The 20,283-nt window shown below is 37.5% G+C and overlaps 1 protein-coding gene across 1 annotated transcript in view; it reads right to left on the reverse strand.

Annotated features, from left to right (window-relative positions):
- Positions 1–644: 644 nt before the first annotated feature.
- ap3b1a (adaptor related protein complex 3 subunit beta 1a) overlaps positions 645–20,283 on the reverse strand; it is a 53,421-nt gene continuing 33,782 nt past the window's right edge. Inside the window, exons 23-27 of the mRNA XM_084387823.1 lie at positions 17,027–17,255; positions 14,270–14,354; positions 11,885–11,982; positions 8,237–8,375; positions 645–1,775 (exon numbers count right to left, since the gene is read on the reverse strand). Coding sequence (XP_084243949.1) covers positions 1,619–1,775; positions 8,237–8,375; positions 11,885–11,982; positions 14,270–14,354; positions 17,027–17,255 — 708 coding nt within the window. The 3' untranslated portion in view covers positions 645–1,618. The remainder of the gene's footprint in view (positions 1,776–8,236; positions 8,376–11,884; positions 11,983–14,269; positions 14,355–17,026; positions 17,256–20,283) is intronic.

The following is a 20,283-nucleotide window of genomic DNA, read 5'->3' on the forward strand; positions in this document are numbered from 1 at the left end:
TGCCGAATTCTCTCTCACGCGCGTGTCCGCTCCATCTCTCAGAGGCACATAAAAACGTCAGCTATACACATCATATCTGGGCTGTGTGTTACTGCAGTGATAGACAACAAGTGCCATAATGCTCAATAAAGATGTGGCTTGTTGCTTGACAGAGGGAAAAAAGCCTCATACTGGCCATAAACTACAAATTCGCTCAGTTAATGAGCAAATGTACTGAAAACATCTCTCGATATACATGCTCACACACGCACACGCACATCGACAGGGCTGGAAGAGGCCTCTAGAGTCAGGAAGTGTGTGTTTATGGGAACAAGTGTTTTATGACATTAACGTTATGACTGATGTCAAGCATTACACTTTAGCTCACACCAAACTTTTGAAATGGCAGTATATCACGGTTTCCACAAAAAGCAGCACAGCTGTTTTCAACATTGATAATAAGAAATGTTCCTTGAGCAGCAAATCAGCATATTAGAATGATTTCTGAAGGATCATGTGACACTGAAGTAGTGTGTGGCGTAAGTGTCATCATGACATCTTTAGCATTACATCTCTTACCTTTTGTTCTTCTTAACTTCCTCACCTACAACATGTTTGTTATCTTGTAGAAAAAAAAGCAGAGTTCCCATTGGCAGAGACAGATCCTGCTTGCAAACTCCTTGAATGCTGTATTTTGTCGTGTCCAGGACGGCCTGCAATCGATACAACATAAACTAAATCCTTACACTGTATTTGAGAAGTACCTTCACTCTCGTAACACAAATTCTCAAAGAACTACAATACATACCTGTCACCTGCATTTCATGCTAAACGCTGAAGAGAACAGAACCTATAATATCACAGTACATAAAACTCCTGATTGGCTCATCCAATCAGAGGAAGTGACTGTTCTTTCTGACATCATCTCATTAGTCTCATAAAGCCAAGCGGTGGTCAGAAGCATTTGCTCATTAGCGTTCCTTTCTTAAGAAATGAATTTTAGAAAGATAGGTGCCAGGAACACATCAGAAGCAATAAACGAATATACAGTTAAGAAAGACTAGATCCACTTCATTTAAACCAGACATCATGTCTTGTGGTCATATGACAACAACATCACACAAATTAACCAAACGAGCAAGAACTTCTTAGTTTACATACATTTTTTAATCACTGTAATTATGAGTAAACGTAACGAGCCTGTCGGGCTCCTGGAATAATCATTTAAAGGAAGGCACTTCACATGTCTGAACATTTTGCGTGTTTTGATCACACTAAGCGCAGACAGAAAAAAGGTACATACTGCTGACATCATGTTATCTGGGAATTGTCGAAATTAAATCTTCCCTATACAAAAAAAAAAAAAATCCAAAGAGTCAGTATTGAGCTCGAAAAGAATTTCCGAATATAGATTAGCAGATAACATTGATGCGCTCTTGATGAAAGCAGAGACTAATGCAAGCATATTTGGGGCATAGAGAATGTGGACAGATACAAAGTCTTTCTGTTTTGTGCTTTACACACTCAAAAACCTGACAGGACAATACAAACCATCCTAAGTGTCATTATAACCCAAAGTGAGCTCTATTTGAATTATGGCACTGAGCTTGCGAGTGTGAAAGGGTGACTGTGAGCACTTCTAGGGGGTGATGTTCGTCAGGGCCGTTTTAAACTGTCTCAGTAGCATAGAGGCGATCACGGTTTTCTCTGTGTTAACGGTGATCAGAGCATCGGGATCCTTCAGGGCGACTGACACCAGGACCAGAGAACCAGAACTCACCGTCTTACCAGCAAACCTGTAAACACACACAAATGAAGGAAATAAAAGAACATTGGATTTTCATAATTAAAACAGAATAGACACTTTAATTTACTTTAACAAATACTCTTAATGTTATCATGCACAATTCATACATTTATATTATTCCAAATAGTAATCTTTCCACTACATGAACTACTGAAATGACTCTTCTGTACACAATCAATGACCGTGACATTACTTAAACATGAAACAAACTGTGAATGAGATTTTTATCAAATAAATTAGAGAAATAAATGGAAGATGCCAGCCACAATCTATATATATATATGAAAAGAAGGTGATAATGATAATAGCTGAACAACGATTGTAGTAATACATGACTTACAAAAAAGTCTTGCTACTATATATACATACATACATACATACATACATACATACATACATACATACATACATACATACATACATACATACATACATACATACATACATACATACATACATACATACATACATACATACATACACACATACTTACATACACACACACACATACATACATACACACACATATACATACAGTCATACACACATACATATTTTCCAAAACAGATATCAGGTTTCCAACATTTAATAGCAATGACTAAAGTAAGTTAATAAATGCATTTAATAAAGCACATCAATTTGTACCATACCCATATGTGAGCATGGGAGAGGATGGATGGGTGGGTGGGTGTGTGTGTGTGTGTGCACTGAACAGGCATGGCAGTCTATTATTTGGTCTGATTAAGAAGCTATTAGGGGCCAAGGGACACACTCCTGTCAATCACAGACTCGAACCTGGTAGCCAGACAGCGACAGCGAGCAAAAAGTGGGGGTGTGCACTAAATAGAGTGCAGAGGACTAGAAGACTTCAGTAGTGAAGGAGTAAAGCATAAAACAGTGATTTCAATAAAAGCTCCAATGTGTGATATACATGCTGTAGTATTAGAGGAAATTCACACCAGTAGCAAACCATTAAGCAAATCCAATTATGTTGGATGATTTTTGTTGGGGACTCATTTAGCTCTGTCGTTTCACACTTGGAGCGAAGTATACTTAAATATTGCTAATTGAGTAAGTATGCTTTACTTGGCATCCTTCTGCCAGTAGAAATAGTCACTGATATGTAGTAGAAGATTGCTTAATGCAAATCAGGTATAATGGGAAGAACGAGGAATAATTCAGTGTGATGTGCAGTGATACAGCAGTTTGAACAAGTGTATTTTTGCACTACTGGAACACTTTTTGACCAAACATCCAGGGAAAGCCACTATCGATTTTAAAATGCAAAATAAAAAACGTGAATGGATGTGTTGTCACTGTCCTATAAATGGTACTGTATGCTGTAAGTCAGCTATAGTGAGCTATAGTAGTAACAGTGGTGAACTGTACTAATGAACCGTTCCATAGCGCTGTGGGAGAATTCTTTGTGTCCAGTAACCGTGGTAACGTCACAGACTGGAAACACTAGTGAACGTACTGACAGTGGAGACACGACCCCGTCCGACCTCTACGCCCTTGTACCTCCTTCCTGTCTGTCTATCCTTCTCTCTCTCACTAAGGAGGACCCACGTGCCTGATACACTGCCATCTGCCTCCCATTTACACACCCTATTATACAACAATGGACCGTTTAGCACACACCCACACACACGGGGACCCCTTTTAGCACTGAGAAGCACACATGCCCCCTGTCCCACCATGAGGCCCCTCTTTGACTCTCAAACTCTGTCTCACACACACACAATGGCCACCATTTAGTCATGACAGCATGAGACACAAGGGCCGTCAGAGCAAACTGCTAACCAACTGGAGAGGGCATCACATCTGACAATCAGGACACACACACACACACACACACACAATACCTGACAGATATAGACAGAACGACGATAGAGAGATAGATAGATAGTCAGACAAAACAACGATAGATAGATAGATAGATAGATAGATAGATAGATAGATAGATAGATAGATAGATAGATAGATAGATAGATAGATAGATAGATAATCAGACAGACAGACCGAATGAACGAACGAACGATAGATAAAACATCAGATAGACAGATAGACAGACAGACAGACAGATAGAGATAGATAGACAGACAGACAGACAGACAGACAGACAATCAGACAGACTGAATGACCGAACGATAGATAGAACATCAGATAGACAGATAGACAGACAGACAGATAGATAGAGATAGATAGCCAGACAGACAGACAGACAGACAGACAGACAATCAGACAGACTGAATGACCGAACGATAGATAGAACATCAGACAGATAGACAGATAGACAGACAGACAGATAGATAGATAGACAGACAGACAGACAGAGATAGATAGATAAATAATCAGACAGACAGACAGAGATAGATAGATAGATAGATAATCAGACAGACTGAATGACCGAACGATAGATAGAACATCAGATAGACAGACAGACAGACAGACAGAGATAGATAGAACATCAGACAGACAGTTAGACAAACAGACAGACAGATAGATAATCAGACAGACAGACTGAATGAACGAACGATAGCTAGAACACAGACAGATAGATAGATAGAACATCAGACAGACAGACAGACAGATAGATAGACAGATAGACAGACAGACAGATAGATAAATAGATATTCAGACAGACAGACTGAATGAACGAACGATAGATAGAACATCAGATAGATAAACAGACAGACAGACAGACAGACAGAGATAGATAGAACATCAGACAGACAGTTAGACAAACAGACAGACAGACTGAATGAACAAACGATAGCTAGAACATCACAGACAGATAGATAGATAGATAGATAGATAGATAGATAGATAGAACATCAGACAGACAGACAGACAGACAGACAGATAGATACAGACAGATTTTCAGACAGGCGGGTCTAGTATTTTGTATCTCTGATGTCAGTGTGCTGATGACACTTTGATCTCTTAAGTCCCTGTGGCACGACTAATGGAGTCAGTTTATAAAAATCTTATTTACACACGAACTTAACACGGCCCAGAGGCACAGTGTGTGTATGTGTGTGTGTGTGTGTGATAACCCAAAGCCACTTGATTTACATGATTTCAGTGGCATCTAAACTTGCACACACAAATATAGACACACACACACAGAGACGCAGAGTACAATTACAGCTGCAGGTCCTGATACTGGACAGCTATTCTGTTTAACTCTCCCTTGTCTATCTGTCTCTCATTCTCACATAAAATAAACATTCACACACCCACAGGAGCTCTACCCACTGTGTGTGTGTGTGTGTGTGTGTTGTATACGGTGTGGTTCAGGCACTAAATGGGTCATTGGTATTCTGGTCTATCTCCACTGGGCCTCTGAACTGGATTAATTGAGGCTGTGGGAAGAAAAGCAAAGCAGAAGCCCAGTGCTGGCCAGCCGGACCGCTATCGATCCACACACACACACACACACACACGCTAACACTTGCTCCTAATCAGAGAGAGAGACTAAATGACTGTCGCCTCTTTATTCAACCTTAAAGACTAGACTGGTGAGATTCCTGTTCACACGGAACAGTTATCATTCACTTTCACAGATGAACCTAAACAGTGAAAGAAACATTGCTCAGCCAATTTATTAAATCATATTTTACAGATAAAGGGTCTGCCTCGCAGATTCACAAAGGTGTTGATGTAAATGGGTAAACCACACGAAATCTGTCATGAACATTCAAACATCATATTTCACCATCATATTAAAATATAGTGACATATTTACAGTACTTATATACCATGGTAGTACATGCTGCATTGCCTGTATTAAAAAAAAACTAAAATATTTATTAAAAAAACAATCATTTATATATATATATATATATATATATATATAAATTATTATGCATTACTGCATTCTAAATATTTTCAGGGGAAAATGTATAATTACCCTTAATTATCCTGAACATGTCATTAAAAATTAAATTGATATTCTTTATGTTGCAAAAAAAAATTATTTTCTTTATTTTGACATGTTTTCTTGAGATTCGAAAGCTACTTAGTTCTGTAAGATTGGTAATGGCCATCACTGACCCATATCGGTTGACCACTTTCACTACCTCAAATCTCCTATTCACGTTTCTGCAAAGGCCAGAAAACATTTCCTTAAACAAAATCCTAGACATGCTCTTAAACACTGAAAGCAAATGTTTTGCACCGGATGCACCATATGGTAAAGCCTTATTCTGGTATCTTGTTCCTCTATGTCCTCAAGTCTGCAGAGAGGGTATTAGTCATCAATTGCCAAATGTCCGTGCCAAGTACGTTTGTGTGTGAGCATGTGTGTGTCTGTTTTAAGAGTCCTCTGTACTAATAGAGGTTAATGTGAGTGACCAGATGACCAGCTGTCCCTCTCCAGAATGAAGGACAAGCTTCTCTCCTCTTCTCTGAAACAAATTCCACTCACACAGCTGCTAACTAACACACAGAGGATAGAAGTACACATACACTAAAGAGCGTGCATGACATATGACGCAAACGGACATGAAACACTCTGGGGTCCTGCTGTAGGAGAGCATCACAAGACTCTTTAAAAGCTGATTGTGATGACTTGGGAAGACTTGGTGAAGAACGTACTGAAAGGATCCGAAGACAAACCCTTGATGAATCCCAATCCACAGTCTAAAGAAGGACAGATGCTATAGCTCACATATAACAAATATGCTTCACTTTGTTTACTCTGTATATAAAGGCCTGGTTACGGCTAAAACATCATGCTGCATGTCTTTTTCTTCTTTCTCAAATAATCCTAAATCCAAAATGTAAAAACATCCAATCTACTTCACTTTAAAGTTTGCGTTTTCTTAATCCAGCTAAGTGGTCATGCTGTGGTGTATCAATGTTCTATTGGTGGTATGAATTTGAAGATCAGAGTTCACCAAACTTGAATTTTGGTACACAGCTAAACTTCGCATGAGCTTGCATTTCTGGTCTCTGGCATTCGTATGCGTTTGATTCAAGTCAATGGAATGAAAAGTGTAGTGTGAACGCCTCTTATCACTAAAATCATCTTGATTGTTATTGCTTTGGTTTGGCTTGCTAAAAAAAACAAGAGTGAGAATAGCTACGATTCATTCGGTCTCTGTTTAGTAGCACAGAGGACAGCATGTTTTCTTTCTGTAATCTAGAGGAGGACAGGAACAGAGTTCTGTTTTTCAAGCTCATTTAGAAACTGCTCTCCTGGATTCCCAGCATTCTCCAGCTGCGGCTCTAGACAGAAGCAGTGCTGCCCCCTGCTGCCAAACTGAACGACTGGCAACCCACAAACACCCACAATCCACTGAAGAACTGGGTCAATTAGCTCTACCACACCAGCAGGTACAATTAACCACAGAAAGTGCAGAACTTTGTGCATACATGTTAATAATGAACTCTACAAGAAAAGTATACTATTAAAAAGGTGTCAAAGTTGGAAAAAGAGACAATATGTTTCTCGTTACTTGGTAAAAGTGTATGAACAAGTATGTAATTAGCATCTAAACTGCATTACAATAATGTTTAAAAATGAACAAAATATAACGGAGCCATTGTTAAACTTTGTTAATTGAAACTTTCTTAATGGAAACTCACATTGAACATCTCATTCATATGTTTGTTAGTGTAAAAGTGTCTAAAGGTTTGTAGAGGAAGGATAAAGGAGTTTTTTTTTCCCAGTATGTCTGTTAAGAAACAGCCGTGTGATTGATGACACGCTCTCATTTGCCCGATTGCGTATTCTAAATGAAATATAGGCCTTTTCCACAGACCTGCAGGCATTGATTTCCACTCAGCCTGTGTGCTGTGTGTCCTTGTGAGGAAGATTTTAATGCTTCTCAAGGTGCTTTCATATTTGCTCATATTTTATAATTAAATTACCCTACATCAGACCGACCCAAAGTACAGACCAAACGTCACTTTGTTTGTGTGCATATATGAGACAGAGACAAATAAGTTTGTCCGTGTGTCAGCAAGATGGCTGCGTGTGTGTGTGTGTTTGTGCGTATATGAAAGTTTTGGCTGCTATAGTCCTTTACAAAGTCAGATTCAGATTCAGATTGTTTTATTTCCTTTACAAAGTCAGAAATACGTCCTATAGTAATTACTCTGAAAACTGTGAATCTCTGTAAATGTTCGAGAAATACATGCATCCCTATGCCTAACTATAACTATAACTGCATTTTAAGAGAAAAAACATTACTGACTGATGTGTAACTGACACATAAACCACTTTTCCTTTATATGACATTCCCAAAAGTAGGTTTTGTCAGTTTTATGCAACTTCTACAGACATTTTGTCTGCAGAAATGTCCTGAAATTATATCTAGATAAGACATAAACACACAAATTCAAGTCCTGGAGAGCAGAGAAATCTATTAAACTCGTAAAAAATACTACAGTAAAACTAAAAATGGATTTTTTTTGTAAGAAACAAGACATTTTCTTTACCTGTGTATGATCTCTTGACTGGATGGAATCACACCTAGGTTGGCGGCAGACACCACACTTCTGTTTACTGATTGGCTGGAGATGCTCTCTGGCGTTGTGGTAATTGTTGCCGTTGACTCGTTCATGCCCACCAGTTTACCTGAGCACACAAACAATCATCAGTTTTAGACTTTGAGTAATCTAGGCTCTACTTTTATTATTATTTTGTTCTGGGAGCCCAAGTTAGACTCTAAACTGCAAGAGCCATAATTATGTAAGTTTCCTGCAAATATTTGTTGAATATAACAGCAGGTGCTCGTTTATGAAGTTAAGAGATGAAAAATTAAGCCTTGAATGGAATAGTTAAAAAAAAGTCTCCAGTTTACTCCAAACCTGTATGAACTTCTTTAATGAAAAACAGCAAATGTGATTGTCCACACACACACACACACTCAAAAGTTTAGGGTCAGAAATATTTTTTTTAATGTTAAGTCCCTGCTAAAATATCTAAGGTCAAAAATATAGTAAAGCAGTAATATTGTGAAATATTATTTATCTACAGCTATTACTAGTTCATTTCAGTTCAGTTTATTTATAAAGCACTATTAAAACACCAGAGCGTTGACCAAAGTGCTGTACAATAGTACAATTATTCCAAATAAAAGTACTCCAGTCTTCAGAGTCACATGATCCTTCAGAAATCATTCTAATATGCTGATTTGCTGCTTTTATTTTTGTACAGGTGTGTTACTTATTTTTGTGGAAAAAATTTTTTTTTTCAGGATTCTTTGATGAAGAGAAAGTTCAAAAGAACAGCATTTATTTGAAGTTGAAATCTTTTATAACATTATAAATGTGTTTACTGTCACTTTTGATCAATTTAATGCATCCTTGATGAACAAAAGTATTAAAATCACATAAGTAAAAAAATGACTGATTTCTATGACGACTATCCCTTTTAAAATCTTAAATCAAGCTTAAACTAAAGGGAACGCTTCCAGAAAACTCACACTTCGGATTTCTAGAAAGAAACATCTAGCATGCATACATGTGCATTATTTCATATTTAACATAACTAGCACAGAACGAAAGGTGCGGGGTTAAAATAATCTCGGCCTTCGATAAGAGCATGCGATATTTGGACCACTAGACTTGATTAAGACTAACACGAGCGGAGGAACACGGCGACCTTGCAGGACATTAGCCGGAGATGGCGTGAATAAGCCTCGTCGAGCGGTAACAAGCACATAAAAGCAGAACGCCGTTGCTTCTCCAAGGAAACGTGTGCAGACAATACAGCTTAATGCATCCAAACTGGACTAAATGAAAATGTTGTGTTTCACTTAAAAAAAACACAGACAGACGGGGTGCTTTTCTTTCTGAAAGGCACAAACTACGAGCCACTTCAGCGTGGCTTTCAAACGGTGTGAATGTGAGAGAGCACAGTGATACGTGCAAACACACACACACACACACGCGCGCGCACTCGCTCGCTCGTTCAGGGGGCAAGGTTTTTGAGAGTGCTCATTTAAAGTCTTAAATCTGTCCATTAGGCTCTATTGTAGAGAAAATGTGGAGTAAATGAATATAGCGTGGCTTATGCTAAAAGCCTTTGCCACAGCACCCAATTAAGAATAAATGATTGGCTATAAAAAGCATCTTACTTCCTGTTCCTCGTCTGTAAATAGTGAGGCGGGAAGCACTCTCTTCTCTCATTAAAATGTGCGCGCACGCGTGTCGTCCTGAGTGAAGGTATAGGCGGCTCTCTAAAAAGACAAGGCAGGAATCCATTGAGCGTAAATGAAAAATCAAACCCGCCGCTTCTTTCGGAGAGCGTCTGCTTCATTATGTCGGCCTAATGTTGGGCCGTAAAGCGGAGAGAGGTATTCGAACGGGCCAGGTGTGTGTGTGCGCGCGTGTTCCCGAAAGGCATCCGAACAAACCAGATGCATGCTAAACCAAGCTTTTCTCCTCTTGGCATCCATTTATTTGGTTTTCCCATGCCTGTGTTTGGTTTTATTAGCTGGAACGGTTTGTTGCCCTAAGGAAGGAGGAACAAATTTGATCAGGAGAAGTTTCAAGTTTCTGCACCACTAAGATAACTAAAAAAGCAAAAAGTAATGACTGTTTTCAAACAGGTCTCCCAGTAGCTAGTCTGTCATTGGCCAGACAAACAAACACCCCAAATTTACATGATCGGTTGGAGACACTCGCTGCATCCTAAATCGCCATACTATATAGTAGGAGAAAAACACTATGTAAAGTATTTCAGAATTTACAGTTTTGATAAAACAGTAAGGTAAAGGCGTGCTTCTGATGGACACTTTACAATGCTTAGAGGAGTTGTGAATGGCAGCAACAAAACTGACAATGACTATGATGGATGTATCATAGTACACACATTCATACTATAAAGAACGGTTACAAAGTAATTACTTTTTCAAAAGGGAGTACATACTCAGAGTATGCGAATTTGGAGGCAGCCATTGTAAGCAGGCAGGAAAAAGCATTTTAAAATTGAAAAAAATTACTCGGGACAAGAAACAGTTAAAAGAACCGACTTAAAAATAAATAAATAAACGCATTCACATCAATTAGTTCACCGCAAAATAGTTTCTCCAGGTTCCTGTGGAGAACGGGTCACGTGCCAGGCCTAGATCTCCGTGGACAACTTCAGCGGAGATGCTCGCGGTGTACATGTTAAGTATATGTGTGTCAGATTTGGCTGTCTGAGCTTTCTGCATCAGCGGTTATATTCAGAGGGACAGTTCGAAGAGCGGGGACAGTATTACATGAGAGATTGTGTGTGTGTTTAAATAACCAGATTTATATGTAAAGAGCTGCTTTATTTGAGTTTTTCAGCGGTGCACGCCTGTCACCAGCACTCAGCCAGTTCATCAACTAAACACTGCACACACTCAAAGTGGTGTGTGAGGGTCTCTGGTTTTCCCAACATGTTTGGGCCAAGCAGCTCTGGAGTGCATATGTGTGTGAATATGAGAACGGATCACATGCATATGAGTTTTTTTTTTAGACATACTGTTTAGGCTGGGCAATATATAGATTTTTTTATGATTCACAATTATTTAAATATTTAAATCATGACTTTTCCAATGACTTCATGCTTTTTTTTTTCTTCAATGTTAAGAAAAGATGTTTTAATATAGTCTCTTATCATCGTTTGTAAGGTCAATGCAACGGAATCCATGAATCAAAAATGATCGATTAAGTGAATTGGTTCAAAACTCTGATTCAAACATTTGTTTGCATCATAGCTCACAACTCTGGCCCTCAATGTTTATTACTATATGCATAAAAACAATAACATTCTTCTTTTTGTTCACTGAGTGAAAAACAGCGTTATCTAGATTTTGATTTTGAAACTTTAGTTCTAGTTGGGTATAATGGCCGTTTGGTGGAAATATTATGATTCTTCATGCTAGAAAAATAGAAGACGCTGAGGAAATATCACCCTAAGCACAGGCTTAAAATGGCGCTTATATATTGAGTATCACCCAGCCCTGAGTAGTATGTTCTTGAGGTGTTTGAGAGTGGTCCGTAGATGTTATTAAGAGACAGTGCTGTATTTTTGAGGTGTTTAAGTATTATTTGTAGGTTTTTACAGCAGCAGTGTTGTGTTTTGTAAGTGCTAAGAGGTGTTTGTATTACCCTGCTCTTTGGTGAAGTCTGCTTCACTCATTGTGATGGGCAGCAGCAGCTCTCCTACCGCAGGCTGGATGGACACGCTGAATTCATCTTCTTTAGTACTGAAGGAGGAGAGAACAGAACCATCAGGTCACTACACACCTGTCCATCTTTTCCCATGTTTCCCTTCTATTTATACACAATAGTGTTCAAAAGTGTGTGCTCAGTAAAAGAGTTTTGGAAATGAATTCTCCGCAAGGATGCATTAAATTGATCAAAAGTGACAGTATAAACTTACAAAGTTACAAAGAAATTATATTTCAAATAAATGCTGACTATTGAAAAGAAAATCCTAAAAAAAAAGTGCAGGATTGTTTTCCAGAGAAAAGAGAAGAAGTTATTTTAAACTGTAATATACATTTAGTGCTGTCAATCGCTAAAAAAAAATTAACTAATTAATAGATTTTTTTTTTCTGAAATTAATCGCACCTTACATTGAAGTTTTTAATATATTTTTATATTGTAATAATTTCACATTTAATTGCCAAATTAATGTAGAAACAACATACCGTTATTTTTAATAATTGATCTAACTGGTAGGATATATACAGAAAATCAATAAAGTTGTCAAACAATTCACAATCTTCACTACATAAATGATAAATTAAAAATAGAATAATCTATTAAAACTTATTAAAGCTTTTGTTCTTTGATTATCCTTAATGACAGACATCACAGCAGCGGGTTTATTAGGCTGCTGTCACTTTAAGATCTGACGTACAAGACACATCAATGTCCTCACAACTCTGAAGTTCTTTTTTTGCGTCTTATTCTTCATGCTATATTCATATATATATATATATATATATATATATATATATATATATATATATATATGAATATAGCATTTAATTGTATAATCTTATACAATTACATGTATGGTATTTATGACAATTTGATGTCGTCTTAAGCTAAGTAACGAGAAAATAATTACCAGAAATATGTACAAATAAAGCAAATCTGGTTAATTTTGATTTCATCTTAACTAAGGAATTGATGTGATAAAGCAGTAAAACATTTTAGGCAAGTTATAATAGTTGTTTACAGTTTTTTAAAGAAGTAACAACATTTTACATCCATGAGGAGAGACTAAAACCCAATCTATTTTGTTTTCGGTCCCCCTCTCATCCCAAAAGAGTAAAAGAATAAACTTATTGATTGTCAGGTTTGCCAATTTTCTTTGTAAGTAGTCAATTAGCTGAGAAACAGAACTGTTATTACCATCCCACTGGATCAATCATCACTGATCCACAGATGGAGAGAGCCGAAAGACAGATAGAAAGAAGGAGGGAGAGGGGAGAATGAAAGGCATTTCTATTTTCATATTCGTACTGATTAGCATCCTCACTGTCTGTGGCCTATTGAAGGAAAGAAGACTGTCAGGTACTCCGATAAAGACTGAAATCTGACATTAAAGTCCCATCATGAAGAGCAGCAGGCTGGGAAATAGGAAGCCAATAAAGAGTGAATCCAGGAGTGGGAGAACAGGGTCACCACGGAGATCAGGTGATGAGGGGAAACAGGCTAGAAAAAGATTTAGAGTCCAAATAAGCGGGCTAGGGATCAACGTGCAAAGTAAATCCAGGTATTTCTTTCTAATATGGCATAATCTCTTGACGTATCGGTGATAGAGAGCGGCCGAATCCCTCCTTAAACCGACTCCATGAGCTCGGCTTTTGTCTAGGGCCACAGACATGCGTGCGGGCCTGACCTGTGCCCACTCGTCTCCATGTCATTGAACTCACATTGGCTCCATTAGCACACATAATCTACCGGTCTCTTGCTCGCTCTCTCTCTCCGGCTCGGCTGTTTATGGTGATGTTATTCACGCCTGGCTATTTCACTGTATCGATCACAAAAGCCTCCGGCGTAATCGAAAAAAGAAAAAACAATTACAAGCTTTGTGGGGAAGTGTAATCACTCCAAATTAGATTATTAAAAAAATGTAATGCATATTATTACCATTCACACAATTCGGTAATAATTTATTTTTTAAAAACGTATTGAAAAGGGGAACAATTAATTTTGTCTTATTTTGCCCTGTGTAAGGATAATGAACAGCAGTAATTTAATCTGTATAATGACATGCTAGCGCCATCATATTGTGCACGCATTGTGAGTGTCTATTAATGCTTTTGCTGAATGCTGTTTTTTGAGGAAAGCAAACACCATCATGCCTCATTCTCAGGCGTGTCAGAGCTACCTGATCTAAGGGTTTTAGTTCCACTAAAGTAGATTGACTCAAGGCGGAGATAGAAAGGGATTTAATGATTCTGGTTCCTCTTAACGATGTATATGATTTGCTGCATAGAGTATGAGGCATATATGCAGTATGCAGTGAACTCTTACCATAGCTGGAAGTGTGCAGCCTGTGTGGAGTCATTGAAGTCCACACCCATGGACACGGTTACTGACGCCTGCGGCTCCAAGCGCTCTGAAGAGGGACAGAAACATCTGTCAGCATGCGGTCAAAAACAAAATCAAAAACGTAAGCAAAGCAATGTTTACATATCAAGGAAGGAAGGAAGGAAGGAAGGAAGGGAAGGAAGGAAGGAAGGAAGGAAGGAAGGAAGGAAGGAAGGAAGGAAGGAAGGAAGGAAGGAAGGAAGGAAGGAAGGAAGGAAGGAAGGCTACACAATATATCGAAATTATCGAAATATCGCAAATGTATATATCGCGATATGCATATCGCAACAGCTTGCAATAACTGGGGGTTATGAACAAAAGACAGAGAAAAATCACTCACTGCTCTTGGCTGAATAACTTTTGTAACTTTAATAAGAATCAGTATATATTTAATTCATACAGTGAAGACTAAGCAGTTTTTTATTTTTACATTTGATTATTCAGTTTCTGTTGTTAAATAAACCTAATGTACGCTTACCTGAAACCCTAAACCCTGTGGTTTACACTGATGTTAAAATAACACTTCTTATGTTATAGTAAAACACTGCTGTTCACTTTCAGAAGGTGTAGAGATGTTTTCTTGTCACAAAAAGAATGTGAAACACATGTAGGTTATATAATTTTAAAGATATTTTAAAGATAATTTAAGTTTATTTTACACACTTTAAGCATTTTCGTATCGCATATCGAACATTGCATTATTTAATGAGTTATCGCATTTTTCTTCAATATCGTGCAGCCCTAGAAGGAAGGAAGGAAAGAAAGAAAGGAAGGAAGGAAAGGAAGGAAGGAAGGAAGGGAGGGAGGTAGGTAGGGAGGTAGGAAGGAAGGAAAGGAAGGAAGGGAGGTAGGGAGTAAGGGAAGGAAGGAAGGAAAGGAAGGAAAGGAGGTAGGGAGTAAGGGAAGGAAGGAAGGAAGGAAGGAAGGAAAGGAAAGGGAAGGAAGGAAGGAAGGAAGGAAGGAAGGAAGGAAGGAAGGAAGGAAGGAAAGGAGGTAGGGAGTAAGGGAGGGAAGGAAGGAAGGAAGGAAGGAAGGAAGGAAGGAAGGAAGGAAGGAAGGAAGGAAGGAAGGAAGGAAGGAAGGAAGGAAGGAAGGAAGGAAAGGAAAGGAAAGGGAAGGAAGGAAGGAAGGAAGGAAGGAAGGAAGGAAGGAAGGGAGGTAGGGAGTAAGGGAAGGAAAGGAAAGGAAAGGAAGGAAGGAGGAAAGGAAAGGAAGGAAGGGAGGTAGGAAGGAAGGAAGGAAGGAAGGAAGGAAGGAAGGAAGGAAGGAAGGAAGGAAGGAAGGAAGGAAGGAAGGAAGGAAGGAAGGAAGGAAGGAAGGAAGGAAGGAAGGACACATCTGCTCCTCTGCCCAGAGTTGGTGTAGAGTTGAATTTGAAAGTGAAGCACAGTATAAGAAAGAAGCTTCATCTCTTCTCCTCCTTTCACAGCCATGAAATTCATCTTTGTGATGCTTTACCAACACAAGCATGATTCAATTTATGTTATAAAACCCAAACCTGTCCTGTGAATGACTAAGAACTGTTTTGTGAGAGAGAAAGAAACATTGGGAATGTGAGTGTGTTTGGTTCTGATGATAGGATTCTGCTAATCGATACACAGGCTGAAATCATATCAGCTGGATTAATACGGGCTGAAGGAGGGAGAAACGGAACATGTGAATGTGTGTGTGCTGGAGAAATCTGTTAACATTTACCAAACACATAAGACACAACTGGATGGCTTTCCTGAATTCTATCAAATTTAGATGGTTTGTAATTAGCTGAACTGATGTAAAGTTTACATGACAATCTCAGGGGAAAAAAAAGATTAAACTAAAGGGTGAAAAGAAGGCAAAGTCCCCCAAGGGAAAGAGAAGAAAAAAAAAACTGAAAAATAAAAAGTCAAGAAATTAATAATAATAAACAACCAATGTAAAAATAAAAACAAGTAAAACCAACTATAATTCAAATAAATAAACACATATTATAATAAAAATAATAATAATAAAAGTACAAAATAGAATAATAATATCTAAAATAAAAATATAATCTATAATTCAAATAAATAAATATACAATGTTAATAAAATGTAGTATATAATTTATAATAAGTAAATAAATAAATAAATTCCCAAAGTAAAAAACAACTATAATTAAAAAAATAAATAAATGACAATATTAATACTCAATGTACACAACAATAAGAATATCCTATGTAAAAACAACAACGATGGAAGGATGGATGATTGGAGGGATAGAGGGAAGGATGGATGATTGGAGGGATAGAGGGATGGATGGATGATTGGAGGGATAGAGGGATGGATGGATGATTGGAAGGATAGAGGGATGGATGGATGGATGATTGGAGGGATAGAGGGATGGATGGATGATTGGAGGGATAGAGGGATGGATGGATGATTGGAGGGATAGAGGGATGGATGGATGATTGGAGGGATGGATGGAGGGATGATTGGAGGAATAGGATGGAGGGATGATTGGAGGGAGGAAAAGTAGTAGTAGTTGCTGAATAGGCACTGATATGCAAACATGGCTGTTTATGTTTTAATGTGATCATATTTGATCATAATTATGTTTTAATGTGATAAATTTCAGAACGATTTATACTTCAAAGTCCTATTTCAAACAAAAGCAAGAAAGTCCAATTTTCCACGCTATGTATGCCATGCTATTCCTTTGCATTACACGGCGTGTTAAGCTCACCGATAGCGCTGAAGCGGTGGATGTTTTGTCCGCTGGAACTCTTCTCAGAGATGTGGATGTTCTCGAGGGCTTGCTCACTGTTGTTGCTCAGTGTCAGCTGCAGGGACACCATGCTGTTGCCATAGATACAGGGCTGGCGGGTGAAGCGGTACTGGGCGGACAGACCTTTACCAGTCATCCTGTGGAGCAGCTCATGGGAGGTTTCCGGCACAAACACGGGAGAACTCGCCTGCGTACATGCCCAGGATATTAGAAATGGTAAGAACAATATGTATCAAAAAAAAAATTTGGTCATTATGATCAGCAGCAGTGACTTCTGGATAATTTGTGGTACTAAATAAGTAATAATAAAGACTATACTGTGGTCTTAAACAGGTTGATGTAATTATTTAAAGGTGACGTAATTCTGACCAATGGAAGATGAAAGAAGTGTTTGTGAAAACCTGTATGAAAGTCATTATTTTTGCAATTGATCAAAACCCTTAAGCATGCTTAAAATGTCAATGTTCACATTCAAAACATCTTTGTACACACAGAGCGACATGGAAAAAAGAGGAGGTACAGTACATACATTCATTCTCTTGCACACATACAAATTGAGCCCATTTCTTATTAAATAACCTTAATAAACCACATTTTAACTTTTCATCTTAATGTAAAATCTCTGAGACACAGATAAAGATGAAAGAGAGGCATAAGGCTATTTTCATTATGAACACATTAGGGGAAACCTTAGTAAAACACCTATAGTAACACTTGGTTAATTAAAAAAAATACTCCAAATTCAGTTATCACCATAATGTTATAATCTATAATTAGATGTTTATTTACAAAATCAAAATAATTAGGGTGCTCAACTATATTAGAATCAGTTACTGTTATAAAAAAATATTTTTTCCAAATCAATAAAACTTTTTTCTTTTTTTTAAGGCGAGACACTACAGGTGAATAGGGTAACATTTTTAACTAGCAGATATCACCATGAAACTTTCCCAGTTGATTACTTACATTAAGATGAGAAAAAAAAATTATTACAATATGCAAATTAGGCAATATCTAATTAAATATGCGCTAATTTGCATATATTTTAAAAAACGAAATCTGAGTATTGCATAAAGCCAGGTTAAAAATGATTTTTTCATTGTGTTCACATATTAGATGGGAAAAAATTACAGAGGGATTTATGGATATCTACTTTTGTTATCTTGTAAATCAGAAAATACTGTCAATAGCCTTAAAAAAATGATTTTCGCCATGTTTTTTGGAATAAAATGTTATATAAATCAGGCTAGGAATAATATATTTACAAATCCCTCTGTAAATGTCTTCATAATATAACTAGGTACAAGACTGGAAAGTTTGGTGTATATAGGTGCTACTGAAGTGGAGATTTCGGACTTGGAGTATGAGAGAAAAGTCATTTTGAGAAAACGGGCTTTAAAGATTTATCATCAGCCAATGAGATTGCGCATTCAGTCCTTTTACTTTCACGATTGGTTGCTGATAAAAAGGAAATGACCATATTTGGATCCGACAGGATTGTACAGAAGAGAGAGAGCTTCCTAACGGTGCATGTGATGACAGGGTGACGGCAGAAATCGCGGAGCAGCGGGATGATTAAGAACGCAAACTTTTGTTGAATTTATGAGAAATCTACAGATGCAAACAGACAAAGTGTAATAAAATAAAGACCTAAATGTGTATTTCGGAATTTTTTCTCACCACAAGTCTGAAAGAAGACATGTTATTGAAGACAAATATCCAAAAATCTCAAAATTGACCAGTAAAAAAAAAACCGATGTTTTTGCCTGCCGTGTCTCGCCTTAAATAGTACAATGGAATAATAAACTAAAAAATGTGTAATGAAAAATTGTGATTCATCAAGGCTCTGTTTGTGGACCGGTAATGTTTTCACCGCTTTAAACATCATCTGCTCACCAAGGCTGCATTTATTTGATTAAAAATACATTAATATTGTAAAAACAGTAATATTGTGAAATATTATTACAATTTAAAATAATAGTTTTCTATTTGAATATATTTTCAAATTTAATTTATTCCTGTGTTGCAAAGCTGAATTTTCATTTCTTTTATTTATTTATTTATTTAGCACATTCGATGCAACAGCTGTTGCCAAATGTGCTTCACAATCACTAAAAAACACAAAAATAAGGAGTACAGAGAAGAAGAAAACGCACAGAACATAGACGAGGTAATGATAAACACCCATCATGAAGATGCCCAGGAAGTCTTTAAAATATTTGCTTTTAACATGGCCTTAAATTTCAGTGGTGACCTTACATAAAGAGGGAGATCATGCCAAAGCATCATAACTTCAGTCTTCAGTGTCACATGATCCTTCAGAAATCATTTCTTATTTTTTTTAATCAATGTTGAAAACTGCTTAGTATTTTTGTGGAGACCGTTTCTTTTTAGGATTCTTTGATGAATAGAGTACAAAAGTATTGAAATAGAAATCTTTGTAACATTTCAAATGTTTTTACTGTCATTTTTTATCAATTTAATGCATCTTTGCTGAAAAAAAGTATTAATTTCTTTAAAAAAAAAAAAATCTTCCTGACATCACCTTTAACCATTATATCCACTCTCAGCAATAACATAAAAAGAATCATCCGCAATTGTTTCAGAAAAAAAAGTCTCTATAAGTGCATCCCTTATAACACACATTCACACATTATTACAGTAGTTTGATTTAAAAAACTGTAATGGCCCAAAGAAAAGAAAGGCCAATCGTCATGCCTGAATTGCGTCCTGTGACACCGGCTGCCATCGATATGACGAGTGTGGAAAGACCACTGACGTCTCAATGCATTACTCCTGACTCTCTGGATTCTCTCTACCTCGTGTGACAGCAGAACAGATTGGCGGCTGATGGCAGTTTTCTGGCTCTACACCGCACTCCTGAACACCTGGACAGGGATGACATTTCTGCCTGCAATTTATTTATTGGCTGCGGCTCGGTCTTCAACACCAGCAATCCCTCTGAGCTATGGATTCCATCTGCAACCCAATACTGGAGTTCTCTCATAGAGTGATGCCGGATGTTATAAAAGCTAAAAATAGTGCAATGGAAATAAACTAAAAATGTGCAATGAAACAATTGCATCCTTTCAGGTTCTGATTCCTGAAGTGCCTCAAGGCTCTGTTTGCGGACCGGTAATGTTTTCACCACTTTCACAATTTGAACATTAAGACACACCAACACCAGGACCAAATAAAAAATGGTATATATATTT

Source organism: Rutilus rutilus, assembly GCF_951802725.1.
Source record: "Rutilus rutilus genome assembly, chromosome: 18".
Lineage (NCBI taxonomy): Eukaryota > Metazoa > Chordata > Actinopteri > Cypriniformes > Leuciscidae > Rutilus > Rutilus rutilus.